This window comes from Dermochelys coriacea, chromosome 9, assembly GCF_009764565.3.
Source record: "Dermochelys coriacea isolate rDerCor1 chromosome 9, rDerCor1.pri.v4, whole genome shotgun sequence".
NCBI lineage: Eukaryota > Metazoa > Chordata > Testudines > Dermochelyidae > Dermochelys > Dermochelys coriacea.
This window is the reverse complement of record NC_050076.1, coordinates 50,883,120-50,898,708: the sequence shown is the minus strand read 5'-3', so window position 1 is coordinate 50,898,708 and position 15,589 is coordinate 50,883,120. Positions and strand designations below refer to the sequence as shown.

General features: G+C 45.0%; 1 protein-coding gene across 2 annotated transcripts in view; it reads left to right on the top strand.

Moving 5' to 3' along the window:
* Nucleotides 1-290: 290 nt before the first annotated feature.
* The window catches only part of IGF2BP2 (insulin like growth factor 2 mRNA binding protein 2), a 102,197-nt gene continuing 86,898 nt past the window's right edge, over nucleotides 291-15,589 (top strand). The window contains exons 1-2 of one of the 2 annotated variants that reach the window (XM_038416396.2): nucleotides 291-594; nucleotides 1,739-1,799. In XM_038416396.2, the coding sequence (XP_038272324.1) occupies nucleotides 417-594; nucleotides 1,739-1,799 (239 nt within the window). In that variant the 5' untranslated portion in view covers nucleotides 291-416. The remainder of the gene's footprint in view (nucleotides 595-1,738; nucleotides 1,800-15,589) is intronic. The other variant, XM_038416397.2, reaches the window with a different exon arrangement.

Sequence of the window (15,589 nt, the reverse complement as noted above, 5' to 3'; positions counted from 1 at the left end):
CACGGGGCCCCCGGGCTCCCCCTCTCCCCAGCTCCTGGGCGCGGAGCAGCTACCCGGCCCGGCGGAAGCTGGCGCTCCCGGGCACCACGCGAGCCCAGCCCGTCCCGCACATGGTGCCCGCCCAGGCGGCGCGCAGGGCGCTGGATCCCGGCGCCGCTCGGGGAGAGCCCCGCTGCGCCCCCGGCGGGCTCGCGGCTGCGGGAGGAGCCGGCGCGGCTGCCCTCTGCGCGGTGTCCCCGGGGAGGGCGGGGGGAGGCGGCACACGCGGGCTGGGCTCGGCTCGGCTCGGCTCCGCCCGCTGCCCGGCTGCGGGGCGCTGTTGCAGGCTCCGGCGGGCGGGCGGGTGGCGCAGCGCGGTGCCCGGGTCTGTGCCGGCGGCGGGCAGGAGGGGCCGCGGGCTCCCCGCGAAGAGGCGGATGATGAACAAGCTCTACATCGGGAACCTGAGCCCCGCCGCCACCGCCGACGAGCTCCGGCAGCTCTTCGGGGACAGGAAGCTGCCCCTGGCCGGCCAGGTCCTGCTCAAGTCCGGCTACGCCTTCGTGGATTACCCGGACCAGAACTGGGCCATCCGGGCCATCGAGACCCTCTCGGGTAAGCGCCCGGGCGCACCGAGGCCAGGGGACCCGCGGCGCCCCGCTCCCCCGCGCCTCTCGGGGCAGCGCCCCCGCGCCCTGCCCGGACCCTCCCAGCCCTGCCCCGGGGCACCCCTCTCCCCGGGCAGCCCCTCTCCCGCTCGCCCCCCGGCTCCGGCGCCCCCTCCCCAGGGACCCTCCCGGGATCCCTCCCTGGCCCCCCTCCGCGCCCCCCGGGGGCCCGCCGCGGGAATCCACTCGGTGCCCCCCGCCCTGCTGGCCCCCAGCCCCTCGGGGGTCCTGCCCCTCGCCCCGCTCCCCGCCCGCGGCACCCGGGTTCCCCCCTCGCCCCGGCCCTGCGGGACGAGCCGCTCCCGCCCCGCTCCCTCGCTTCCCTCCAGCCGGGCTATTTTTCCCTGATTTTTTTCTCCGATTTTATTGAGAGAAGCCGGGGCCCGGGGTCCGCCGCCCGGCCGCCCCCTCGCCACCCTCCCGGCCTCGGGCACCTTTTTACGAGGTGCCCTGCCCCAACTCGCCGGGGGCGCGGAGGAAAGAGCGGCCGAGAGGCAGCTGGGGGGCCCCGAGCGAACTGCAGCCCAGCCAGGGAGTAGGAGCCACACGGCAGCGCCAGGCCAACGCAGCCCGAAACACAGGGGACCCTCTGGCAGCCCCGGCGGGCCCCTCCGGCCGAGCTGGCGCCCAGTGCCGGGTAGGGGGAAAAGAGAGGCAGGAGGAGAGCAGGAGAGGAGGCCCGTGGGGCTGGGCTGCCGGGAGATTGCCATGGTGTTCCGCGAGCAAGCGAGCGCAGCCCCGCGAAGTCCTGCTAGCTCTGGTTAGCGGAGTGGGCGGCAGGAGCCCTGGGAGTGGAAGCATGGCTGCCCCAGTCCTTCATTTTGAGGGCTACGGACTCCAGCCTCTCCATTTGGTGCTGCTTGGGAAAACGACTGTGCTGTTGTCCCGGGCGGGGACCCCGGGCGCCCTTCCGCCCCCGGGCAGCACCCCTTGTCCCCCCCCCGCCCCCCGGCAGGCTGGCCCCCTGCCCCAGGGCTCTCCACGCAGTTCGGGCTGCAGGGCAGTCGCCGACTTTTGGGTAAATTTCCTGCCCTAGCTCCCAGACCGTGCTTCGGACGATGCTGAGTCTCTGTTGTTGTTGTGTTTTAAAGGTAAAGTGGAGCTGCATGGCAAAGTCATGGAGGTGGATTACTCGGTCCCTAAAAAGCTAAGGTAAATCCCTGTCCGTGCGTTCTCTGTCTCGAGTCCGTGCGAGGGGTGGCGAGTCCCAGGACGGCTCTGGCTCCTTGGCAGCGGGGTTGTTTGCAAGGGTGCTGAAGGTAGTTGCGATAGTTGCATTTTTACTTTCATTATGGCTAGCTGCGTGCCCTAGCCATTGATTTACTTTTGAAGTCTGATGGGCTTTCCTCTCTCCACGCGGGTTGGGATGGAAAGCATTTCTTCTCAGTGCAGTAACTTGTTTACCAAATGCAAAAAGTCCTCTCCCCCCCCCCCCCTTTAAAAGATCACAATGGTAACAAAGGCTTTGTGGAAGACTTCCTGTGGCAAGTAAGTAGTAAATATTTACTGTGTCAGCTGAAATTCCCTAGATAAAATGACATTTCGTTAGTTTTTGCTTTTCTTTCCTCTAAAGTGCTTTCTGCTGAGGGTAACAAAATGTCCTTTGGATAAGTTAGTCAATATCTCGCAAGGCTTTGGAGCAACATCTTGATTTGTTTTGAGACTTAAAGAAGTTAAAAACCCTTTTTGGCGTGGCAGCTGCTTATGAGCCAAAGTTCTGAAATGTTTGTAACCAAAACGCACTAGTGTGGGACGTGTGTAAACAGAACTTTCTGGGGATGGCATAGAATCTAATGCATGTCATTTAGATGCTGCAGAGTGGTCTGTGTGTGCGTGGGCAGATGGGGTCTCTTCTGTTACTGACTTACCATTTGCATTTTCCTTGAATTAGTTTTTATTCTGATTGCGCCGCATGACACTTCTTCGCCTGGTCACTGTTGTTCCCCCAGGACGCAGCATATTCAAAAAATCTTTGTGGTCATTTCGGTTATGAGTGCGAAGCCCTTGATCCAGATAAATCCAATGTACTGTCTAATTTGTTATAATGCCAGGTAAACAACCTGTAGTATTTTACTAGGGCAGCTGTTTAACACAAACTTTCATAAATGTACAAGTCTGCTGCAGTCTCTTTCTAAATTTCTAACATAGTGGCGGGCATTTTTTTTTTTTTTATCTTGAGAAATATAATTGCAAGCACTGACACAAATCTGTAGTGGTATAGAAAGGCAGTAGTGATTTTTTCTGAGGGGCCTGCCTTCTTCCTTTAGCTGTTGCAGGGATGGTACAGTTGAACTGTTACTATAAGGGGAAAAGGTGTTTTAGAGAGTTTGTTCTAGACAGTGCTGCTTCTCGTGTTGATATTCAATATGCAGAACCTTTTGAGCAGTGGAGGATTTGCAATATTATTTGTTGTATTTTATTTTTAAAAGTTCCACAAGACGTGAACTTCACAATGCTCAGAGAGCGTGGGGCAGGGCATCTTTTAATGTGCAGCTTGTTGGTTCTGTTCCTGCTCTGAGTCCCCTCCCCCAGCAGTGGGTAAAGGAAAAGCTTTAAAGCAAATTTCACGTTGAAAATGGTTTGGTTGCCTAACGGAGAACACATTATGCTGCAAAATGCGGCTTGCATTAAATGCCAGCTTTGTAAAGAGGTCTTAGCAAAAGAAAAATAATTCAGGCTTTTGTTTCTGCAAGCTGAAGTTTCTCCTTCCTTGTTCTCTTTTAGAATAATAAACACTAAATGTATTTATGTTGTTGAGCTGAAGTGTCTTTGAAATCTTTTAACCAGGTGTGTAAAATGTGTAATTTAAAAAAAAAAAAAAGTTTAGAATTTATTCTATAGCTCAGCAGTCAGTGTGTTCTTTGAACATGTACTCATGTGAAATGTCTGAAGTGGAACTCAGTGGAACCGCAGGCTCACTACATAAATTGTATGCAAAGGCTCTTCTTGAATGTGTTAATTTGCTGATGCTGCTTCTTTAGTTTCATGCTGGGTATTTTTTTCATGCTGGTGTGATTGATTGTCAAGTATTATTTTTAAAACACAGTACATGGAAAATTAACTTGGGCAGCTTGGTGAAGTTTGGTGAGAAATGGCTAATGTCTGGCACAGGGTACGATATTGTTGGTTGTTGCTAATGCACATATGTGAAAGATGTGACAGTGTTCTGGTTTCTTAAACAATGAGCATGCAGAGTTTTTTACCTGGAAATAAAAAAGAATAACTCTCTAATATTTCAAAGCAGTTAAATCTTTGCAGTAACTTTTTCTTAGTGTTCTTGCACGCTTAGGACTTCTTTAAGAATGATCGAGCTAGAGCCCAGTTAGTTAGAAGGGCAGTTCTCTGGGGATGTATTGGCTTCCAGGTCTGTTACATAAAGCAAAAAGATGTGAACAGTGAATTCCTCTTTACCTGCAGTAAAAGCTTGGGGATCTCTGGGGGAAAAAAAATTGAGCAGTCGAGAGAGAGTATCTAATATTTCTTTTGCCTTTTCCTGCTATCTGTTCAGCTGTCCCTGAGGGTTCTATTTTAGTTTGGTTACTTGGTTTCCTCAGATTGTTGAGCTCCAATGTTTGGATTTGATCATGTCATTTTTTGATCTCTGAAAAAGCTGTTGCTTTGTTTTAGACATACAGTTAATATAAAGGTGTCTTTGGCCTAATATTAGTTAGCTTGGATATTTAATCCTGTTTTTTATAACATGGTTTTATCATGGAATAAAGGCTTACATTTAGTTTTTCTTTGTAGAAAACCCACAAACTATTCCAATGCTTGTAAGAATTGGAATTTGTGCAGTGAGGCAAAACTTCCATTGATGTCAATGGCACCAATATTTGGGGACCCTTAACCTGCACGCACAGGACACTGCCCAACACCCCTTGCTCTGGCAAAATTGCCAATGACTTTGTAGGGAGTTTTGTCTGAGTTAGCTGTGTAGGATCTGAAAACTTTCCATGTTACACACAAGCTGTTACTGTCCTACAGTTCTGATGCTATGTGAATGTAAAACTATTGAATAAAACTGCAGAGAACTTCCCCTAAACGCTAGCTTTGTCCCAGGTTAATTATATATATTATTTTTAAATCTTTCGATCCAAGTTTGTTTTGTGTTTTATGGTTTTGTTTGGTATTTTTTTGTGTTGTGATATGTTTGGACTGAAAGTGTAGCATTGTAGTGTTTGTATTTAATGAAGAGGGAAAACCTCTGTTATCCCTGTTATTGAAATGTATCTGAAATCTCTCTTGATATGTAAATAGTAAGTTCTCTTCTCGCTGCTGTATTTAGTTAAAATTTCCTTGAACCTTTTCAGGAATTAGATTTCAAAAACACAAACAAAAATAACCCCCATTCTCATCTGTATGTCTTTATGTAGCTAAGAAATAGTGTAAAATAGTCAGTCAGAAATAGCACTGCAAACTCCACTTTCTATACACCTCCTCATGGAAGTGTAGAAGGGCTGGAGGTAGTGAAAAATAGCATAAAGTAGTGCAGGAGAGCTTATGAATTTGTCTTTCATGAGTTAAAAATCAGTAATTGTATTCTCTCTAATGCAAGTGATTTTTGTCTCCTATAAGAATGTTAAAGAAAACAGTATCCCAATTGTTTTTTGATTGTATGTACTACATTGTGTATAGACAAACTAATTAAAAAAAACCACTTTTTGTCATGTAAACTTTAAATTCTCTGGTAACAGAGAATGCTTCATTTACTTAAAATCATATTGTTTCAAGAATTTGCTGAATGAGAAGCTTAGTGTTTAAAAAAAAAAAAAAGTCCTGTAATTATGCTTTTTATGCAGACATGCAATACATTGAAAACTTTGATTCTTAACTGCAGATTCTGAATACATAGTTAATAATAATAAACATTAGAAAACTGTGAATTGTGAAATACAGACAAAACAAAAATCTGTTCATGCTGTCTTTCATGTAATGTGTATTTGGCAGAAATAAAACAGATTAGTTTTAATAACTCAATTTAATGTTCACAATGTTTTAAATTTCTAATTCCTTTATTTGAAAAATCGTCTTTCATGTTTTCAATGCTATTTTTAAAAATCAAAATGTATAACATTAGTATAATCTAGAACAATGCACTGGGTGAGCTAATTAGAGAAGTCTTCAAATCTAATTTAGTAGAACATTTAAAAAATATTTTACTATTCTATTTAATGGCAAAACTTCAGTAGTATCTTACTTTTCTGATTTACTTCAACAAATACAAATGTCTAATTTATGCAGACCTAGATTTTTGCAATTGAATCAAAGCAATGCAATTTTTTTAAAAAAGACCCTGTTTCTAATAATCTGGAAACCTGCTGCACTTTTTTATGAAACTTTTCTTCATTTAAAATCCTTCTTTGCCTATGGCATGTCCTGATCCTCTCTTAGTGTTTTCTGTGAATATGGAGCAGTTGTTCAAGAGATAGGGGCAAGGAACATCTGCCAGAATTACACTTGTGGATCTAATCTTAGAATGACTAGGTGAACAGTGATCTTTCTCAATTTTCAAAAGGAAATCCTAGATCTTAGCTACTTTTAAAATACCAAATTAGAAAATTCAAGGCTGAAAGCTAGTGTGTCTCTGTAGTGCTGGAATCCCCCATTAAACAGTTTCCTTTTCCTCTTAAAAAGAAGAGCAGCATTAATATGGTGTACAAATGAATTCTGAAATGGAAAACTGTGCAAATGGTTTAAATATATCTAGGTATTTGCTTTAGTTGTTGAAATAAATTATCAAAACACAGAGGTTTTTACAAAGAAAAATGTCCATTTTAAGGGTTGATTTTATTTTTGAAACTTCAAACTATTTGATGTTTAAGTGTGAATCACCATTCCAGTCTGAAACTGAATGTTCACAACTGTCCCAAGTGGTTAGAGACTCTGGTCTTAGCTTTGTATGTAATTGTCATGATTCATTTTGGTGGTAGTTGTTTGAAATAAAGCAATATGTATTTTTTACCAAAAAAAAAAAAAAAAAAAAGAGAACAGAGGGGGCAGAGTGTTGGGATGGCAGTGGTTGCTAAATGTTTTTTAAAGAAAAAAGAAAAGAAATTTAGAAAAGAACGCGGAGCTCAGGATCCATTCACAGTACCACGGGCCACGTTGCTATAGATCCCAATTTAAATATTTAAATTTGGGATCCATCACCGCGACCGCGCTATATGCGAATCCGCGCTCTAGTGGGGGTCCGCTGTACTTCCATATCAAGAGGCAGATTCACATGGCACAAAGTGTGGACTGCCAGAGGGCTAATACCATGACCATTCGGTTGTTGTTTTGTTTGTCCCTGACATGCGTAATTGTGATGGAAATGATTTACATGTAAAATGATCCTGTTTAGTGCTCTAGCTAAGGAACCTCACCCTTGATCAAGAGAAGTCCAATCAGGAGACTAACACTTTTACATCTTTAGTTTGCCGCCTCCTTGCACATATACACACACAAAGTAATTCTATGTGGGATGCAATGAAAGAAACATGACTTTGCTGATCTGGGAATGTTTGACTTTTTCCAAAGCCTATTCATGCCACATTTTTCAAATATTACTAAAAGATTTAAATGTCAGCTGCCCTTCTGGATTTCTAGAAAGGGGCAAGATGGTTCTGAGTCATTTAGTGTTTAAAAATGTACCCGCGAATTTTACAAAATGGAATCAAAGGATTCACATAGACGCTGAGAGGGTCTTCTGGCTGCTGTGTGAACTGAGTCTCAAACCAATGTGCGGTCTGTCTCCAGAGCACAGCTAACTGTGTATGGAGTATCATTTATGTCTTAAACAGCCATGATTTAGTCACAGTTAGACCTGAGTTAACTGGTTTATTGAAGAATGATGACATTGAGTGTATTTTAAAAATAATACTTACCTACCCTATAGCAGTGTAGAGAATTGTAATTAGTTGGCATTTGAACTGTGTTTTTGAATATGTGACTTGCTGCATGTGCCGAGTATTATTATTTTAGCAAAACAGAATGACACTTAGCGGAACCCAGCACTGAAAATATTCATTTCCCCCCAAAGCTCACTGTCATTAAAACACTTTTTAAAAAGCTCTTTTACTTTATAATTCCACTGGTTGCTTTTGCAAACTTATAATTTGCATTTGGTGGCATGTATGTGTTCTATTTTGGGCAGCCAAATTGCAATGTTCTTTCAGCATTATTTTTAAGGTTTTCTTTTTCCTCTTCTGATCGTGAACTTCATTCTGGTTTTCCACATATTGTACCAGTGAGAGGGAATAGTTTTAATTTTTGTGTACGATGCTGTGGGAGAGAACTGCAGAGCCTATTACATGGGATTCCCAACTGGAGGAAAAAAGCTTGAGTGTTTGCTCCATTATCTTGCTTCAGACCTGGCTTGTAGTAAATGCCATTTCATCAGGCAGAATAGTCCATTTGAAACTAGTGAAATGTACTTTTTCAAGAGATTTTCTTCATTTCAAATTGTGCTTTACGTGATGCTTATCTGTGTCATACTCTAATATCCTGGGGTTTGTTTCTTGATGACAAGATGTTCTCTTTTTTTATAAGCATTCCACATGCTGCTGAAGAAGGCTAAATGTCTAGAATGGAATTAAGTTACAAGCCTCCATGTCACTGTGTATAGGCAGCTATTCTCCTTTTAGAGAGAGAGAGAGAGAGAGAGAGAGAGAGAGAGTGTGTGTGTGTAACTTCTTTGAGTGTCAGGTACACATGTTTATGGAGAGGAGATTAGACCTCTATGTAAACCATACCAATCTTTATATTTATCAGCTTGCTGGAAAACCCATGAACACCTATTTGCGCAGACAGAATATTGTAAATACACCACCTGAACCTCTGAATCTGTAGTTTAGAGTTCTCTCGCTGCTTGTTTAAAGCAAAAAGTAAACTCCTTGAAGAATCTCTCAGAAATAAATCTTTAAAAATATTGTAGTTCATTTGTTGCAAATATGTGTTCTTCCTGTCACCAGCATGTGGAAGGTTATGTCTTGATAGGGCTCTGATTTGTGCGAATGGATGTATTATCCTGTCATGATCAGGAAAGGTGTCTACTGGGAATAGGAATAGAGTATTACAATTCCTAAAGCGCAACTCAGTTTTTTCCAAATGCCTTGCTTGGGGGTGTCTGGGGCTGAAAGGTCTGTGAAGTGTGAGGTGGAAGATCAGCAAAGTAAATTGTCTGTAGTGGCAACAGAGAGACAAGGTGGGTGAGAACATGTATTTATTGGACCGACTTCAGTTGGGGAAAGAGACAAGCTTTCCAGCTTACCCAGAGCTCTTCTTCAGGTCAGTGAAAGATACTGGTAGTGGTGACATGTTTTCACATGTCACTTCTCCATTAGCCTGTTTTTTCCCCATTTTCCTCTTTGTGTTGCTGTTGAGGTGTGAGAATTGGAAGTAAAATTGAGAGAACAAGCCATTTATATTGTACTCCCATCCATCTCCTCATCCCTTTGCCTTCAGATAGCATAAGAAGAAAATCACTTAATTTTATAAAGTCAATAGTGGATAGTTCAAGAAGCTGTGGTTAACGCCAATCCTAAATTAAGAAGAGCAGCATTAAGTCACTTAAGCACAGGGTTGCTGGAAATTTTATACATACAGCATATTGATCTAATCTGGATGCAAAATACAGATTAGAGAGCTACAAGGAAACGTCCACCCAGGCCACCTTAGTTCCTGTCTCCAATATCTAGTTTAAATTATTCCAAAACAGCTTTCAGGGTACAAAGTGACCTGCTTTGATTGGTTGCATGCAGTGATGTTGTGGTACTATAGCTCTGAAATGGCAATCTTTTCCATAGGTGGGGAGCAGGAGGGGTAAAGCACCTATATTTAGTAATGGTTAAAAACTAACATTACAGAGAATCTTTGCCCAAGCCAGCAAAAGCTGGCATCTGTAATTTGGAGGAACTTGATTCCTTCCTCAAAGGAATCTCTCTGGTATGTTATAGCTATGTGCACTGATGCAATTCATTTGATATAGATTGATCTCTATTTCATATACCTCCCCAGCTGTACAATGGGGATAACAATATTATTTTTTCTCTCTCTTCCCCCTCCCCAATCTGTCCTGTTAGTCCCTCCCTAAACAGCTCTCAGGCTGAACAATCTCTTATTTTGTATGTGTACAGCACCAAGCACAGTGCTTGGCACTACTGTCAGACAATCGGAATACCTAGTCCCAGTGGCTGTAAGCTTGATGTTTGGGGGGTGTATTGCTGGAGAGAGATACAGCCAGCTACATCCTTTTGGGGAGACATGCCACTTGCTGCAGTGAAGTCTGCAGACATGCAAGATTTGTTCAGATGAGAAATGCCAAAGTAGGAAGCAAATGTTTTTTATTCCACATTGAAGGAACTGTTGCATGCAGCTGGCATGCCTGTTTCTCCACCCAAATTCTGAGGGGCCAGCGAGGCAATGACAGCAGCAGTTTAATGCTGAAGTGGATGGCCATGATTGAGGACACAGCTGGTCTCCCACAGAGCTGCTTGTCACTGCTGTCCAATTCCCTAGGTCTGGGTTACGGTGTGGAGACGGTGGCAGGGTGACCAGCAGGTAGCTAGCAGGCTGCTAGAGGAACCTCTGCTATGGTTTTTACAAGGTGGCACGCAGCCGGGCTCTCTGCTGCCGGCTGCACCTGTAGGGTGGGTTGCGGAGGCTGCTCACTGCCCTGGTCAGAGGAGAAGTGTTACGGGAATCCTTGCTTGATGAGCTCCTGCTCTGATTAGAGTGGAAGCTGTTTAGCCTGGAGTGACATGTGCCCTCACAACGCCTCTTCTCCAGATCCACAGCACACTTGGCACCTGTCCTTCTCTCCTCCCCCCTTCGCCTCTGCTGCCTCGGGATGCCTGCTCTGGCTCCAGCAAATTAACCCCCACTCACAGTGTCAGGATCCCATTCTTCTGCTGCCTCCTCGCTCCCACACTGGCCCCTGGGGGCCTCTCCTATGCCTTCTATGGCCAGGCTGCTCACACGCCTTCCAGCCTCTCTGCCTGCACAAGCCTTTCGCTCCTGTCTGTCTTCTCTTTCCTCTCCCCACCTGCCTCAGATCTCTCTGCCTCCATCCCAGTAATCTGCCCTTAGCCTGGGCAAGGTCAGCTCCCACCCTCCAGATTTAGCTGGTTCTTCCTGTCTCTCCCTGGCTTCCTTATTGGCCTCCCAGGCCTGGCTTGAGCCACTCATTGCCCTGCTTGCTCTTTAGACCTGGCTTTACCAGCTGCTGCTCTGAGTTCCCTCTTCCTGGCCTCATCTTTCTTCTCTTTGCTCTGCTCTGCTCTTTCCCCCTTCTCCCGGGACTGTCATGACAGGGATAGTCTGTGTGCTCAGCCCTTGTGAGCACCAGCCCTCTCCTCCTTCCTCCGGTCACCACTGGGAACTCCTCCCTAACTGCTCTGCTCCCACTGCCCTCCAGTCCTGGCATGGCTGCCTCCTATACCCCCACTCGAGCGTGCTGGAGAAAACACAGGGTCCTCACTCACGTCCTCTTCTGTCAGCTTGTTCCCCTTTTTTAGAACAGCCACCCCCCTTGAGCCCAGCTCTGTCACCCCAGCAAGTCCTGCATGCCCAGCCCCAACCCCCTCTGCTCTCCCTGCCCCTCTGCTTTGTTCATAACCTCACCAACATCTGTGGAGAGAAGTGACTGGATCTGGTGCGAGCTACTTCCTGCCACCCTGCTCCACCCTCTCCTCCTTCATGCTGCTTCCTGACACTGAGGTTTCTGTCTGACCCCGGACCCTGTCTCCTCCAACTGCAGGCTCTTCTTGCTCCCCCATTCACTGCTTCCCCCTTCTCTTCCAACTGCCTTCCTTCCACATTCCTGGATGTGCTCATGTGCCTTAAAAAACCCTGACCCTTGTTTCCACCTCCCTCTCCAAACATCACCCCATTTCCCTCCTTCCCTCTTGTCCCCAAATGGGCCATCTACAACCCCAGCCTTTGCCTTCTCCCCTCTCATTTCCTTTTGGGCCCCTCTGCCCTGTTACCCTTCTCAAATGACTTGCCAGTGGGTGAGTCAGGTTCTGGCCACATGCCCTGCTTGGGGGAGCCATCATGCTAGCTCTGTGCCACCTGGGGTTTCCCCCTATAGAGGGCTAGTTCCCAGCTGGCCAGAAGCTCAGGGTTCCTGTCCCCTGTGTGCCGGCAGAGCCACTCTAATGGGCTATAGTGGAGCAGAGGCTGGGGCCCCTTGTGCCTGCAGCTCCCTCCCATCTCCGTGGCACCAGGTGAGCCCCCTGCATTCAGAATCCCCCTTAGAACTCACTCCTCTGACACCAGTAATTGCCCACCACAGTAAGGCACTGTCACACCCCTCGTCATCTGAGACTGGCTCCTTTGAGGGATAGAGCCCTCGCCTGCTGGCCTTCCTGGGCATGGTGTCTCCACGTGGTTTTTCCTGGTTCTCTTTGGCTGGCCCCCAGATGGGTGTGTGGGGGTGAGGGAGGATAGGGAGTGGAAGAAACGCGTTTCCCCCCAAGATATTGGTGCCAGGGCTCAGCAAGCAGAGAGGCCACCCCAGACTGTGGGCACCACTGTAGCTCAGCCACCTGAAAGGGTCAGGGAGGGTTGAGGTGATTTTGTACCCGTTAGCACAGCTGGCAGTGGGGGAGATCATGTAGTGCATGATGCCATAAAACACTGCCCCCTAGGAATTCCATGGCCTCCTGTATCACTGCCTACTCAGGGCTATGCCTTAATGGCACAAGCCAGCTCCTAGATTGCAAGCTCCCTGGGGCAGGGACTAAATCTTGTTTGTGAGCCTTGTTTGTTTGTTATATTCTCCAGAGCAGTGGCCCTTTATTGTGTAACATGAGGAATCCTGCAAGGTGCTTGTCGATTAATATCCATTCGTCAGCCCTTAATTATGGAATCCTGAATTCCCAACTGTACATTCTATGAGTGTAATTTTATGAATGGACTTAGACAGCTTGAGAATGAAACAGTGCCATGTGGCCTTTGTGACATTGTAAGCTACTCAATGAATGTGTGTGTTTTTTTGGGGGGGGGGGGCAGGGAGGAGCTGGCATTGTTATGCAAACAGCGGAGTTCAAAAATTCTGTTTCCTCAAAGGCTTGATATTAGCAAGGCCTGTGAAAGTCAGGAAAAGAGCAAACTCAGCTGGATGGTTTGATGTGGATATGATCAAGAAAATACATATTACCAAATTAACCTCTCACCCCACCCCCACCTCCAAAAAAAGAAAGAAAAGAGAAAACGGTTTGAGAAGGGAAACTAGCAAACTGAATCCTAAGTAGAAAAGGAGTACTTGTGGCACCGTAGAGACTAACAAATGTATTTGAGCATAAGCTTTCGTGAGCTACAGCTCACTTCATCGGATGCGTTCAGTGGAAAATACAGTGGGGAGATTTATATACATAGAGAACATGAAACAATGGGTGTTACCATACACACTGGAACGAGAGTGATCACGTAAGGTGAGCTATTACCAGCAGGAGGGGATGGGGGGAACTTTTGTAGTGATAATGAAGATGGGCCATTTCCAGCAGTTGACAAGAACGTCTGAGGAATAGTGGGGGTGGAGGGGGGGAATAAACATGGGGAAATAGTTTTACTTTGTGTAATGACCCATCCACTCGCAGTCTCTATTCTAGCCTAAATTAATTGTATCCAGTTGCAAATTAATTCCAATTCAGCAGTCTCTCGTTGAAGTCTGTTTTTGAAGTTTTTTTGTTGAAGAATTGCAACTTTTAGGTCTGTAATTGAGTGACCAAAGAGATTGAAGTGTTCTCCAACTGGTTATTGAATGTTATAATTCTTGGCGTCTGCTTTGTGTCCATTTATTCTTTTTCGTAGAGACTGTCCAATTTGACCAATGTACATGGCAGAGGGGCATTGCTGGCACATGATGGCATATATCACATTGGTAGATAGATGTGCAGGTGAACGAGCCTCTGATAGTGTGGCTGATGTGATTAGGCCCTATGATGGTGTCCCCTGGATAGATATGAATATCTCTATGTATATAAATCTCCCCTCTGTACTTTCCACTGAATGCATTGGATGAAGTGAGCTGTAGCTCACAAAAGCTTATGCTCAAATAAATTTGTTAGTCTCTAAGGTGCCACAAGTACTCCTTTTCTTTTTGCGAATACAGACTAGTACGGCTGCTACTCTAAAATGAATCCTAAGTGAATGACAAGGACGTCCGGGTTACTCCAGAGCTATTCTTACACTGAAACACTTGACACAACATTTTGGCAGGAATCTCAGGTGAGCAGAGAATATTGAATTCCTGATGACACTAGAAGATACATTCCCTGTTTTCCAAGTGGAATGTATAAAGAGGGACTCTAGCCACGTGTTTCCTGAAAGTGCAGGCTTCTCTGTGTATTGACATGTTGCAGATTACTGAAGAAGACCTGCTTCTGACTCTGGAGACTTCAGTGTCCGTGGGACTGACCAATGCAGTGCTTTTACATCCAAGCAGCTCAAAGTATAGCACATAATTGGTGTTGCGTAGTGTAGTGTAGTCATACCACTGAAAATCTTAAATCTGGTGTATGATACAGGGAAGATGCCTAAGTGAAAACAGAATATATACTTAATGAACTACTAAAGAGTAAATCAGAAACACCATTATTCCCATGTGCAGCAATCTCAAAATTTTGTAACAATGGGAGTTGTCCAAATCAGTTTTTATATATCTATATGCACACACACGTGGTGCTTTAAAAGCACCAGTTTCACAAAGCTGAAAACAATTATGATCCAAATCAGCTGGGAGGAAGAATTTAATCAGAAAAATGTGTATGATAAGTGGGAATAGTTTAAGAACACTTATTAGATGCCCCAAAAGCCACAATCAAGGAAGAAGGCCATATTGGTTTAAAAATGACCTGGTTTAGAGGGGAAGTGAAGGCAGCTGTACAAAACTCTGTGTGTGTGTGTGTGTGTGTGTGTGTGCATATACAAATGGAAGAAAGGGGAAGTTGACAGTAATAACTATAAATCAGAAGCTAGGAATTGTAGAAATTTGATAAGGGAACCAAAGGAAGACCAGGAGAAAGCCATGGCCAACAGTGTTAAGAACAATAAAGAGATTTTAAAGTATATTCAGAACAAAAAGAATCCTGACGATGGTACTGGTCTATTACTAGACGGAAATGATAGAATTATCCATAATAATGCAGAAAAGGCAGAAGTGTTCAATAGATATTTCTGTTCTGTATCTGGAGAAAAAACAGATGATGGAATCTCAGCATATGATAGTGATAACACTCTTTCTATTCCACTAGTCTCTTTGGAGGATGTTAAACATCAGCTACTAAAATTAGACTTTTTTAAATAAGCAGGTCCAAAAAAACTTACATCTAAGAGTTTTAAAAGAGCTGACTTAGGAGCTTGCTGGATCATTAATGGATTTTCAATAAGTCTTGGAACTTCCAGGAGACTGGAAGAAAGCTTATGTTGTGTCAGTATTTTAAAAGGGTTAATATGATCACCCAAGGAATTTTAGGCCTATCAGTTTGGCATTAATCCCGGGCAAGATAAAGGACGTGATTAATAAAGAATTAAAGGAGGATAATATAACTATCAGTCAATGTGAGTTTATGGCAATAGATCCAGTCAAACTAACTTGATATCTTTTTTGATGAAATTACAAGTTTGTTGATAAAGGTAATCATGTTGATGAATAGACTTCTGTAATGTGTTTGACTGGTATTGCATTACATTTTGATTAAAAAACTAGAAAGATATCAAATTCACATGGCCCACATTAAATGGATTAAAAACAGGCTGATGACTCTCAAAAATGTAACTGTAAACGGGGAATTGCATTGAACAAGTGTGTTTCCAGTGGGGTCCTGCAAGGATCAGTTCTTGGCCCTATGCTTTTTTGCATTTTTATTAAAAACCTGTAAGAAAACATAAAATCATCACTGATAAAGTTTGCAGACGACACACCAATTGGGGGAGAGGTAAATAATGAAGAGGGTAGG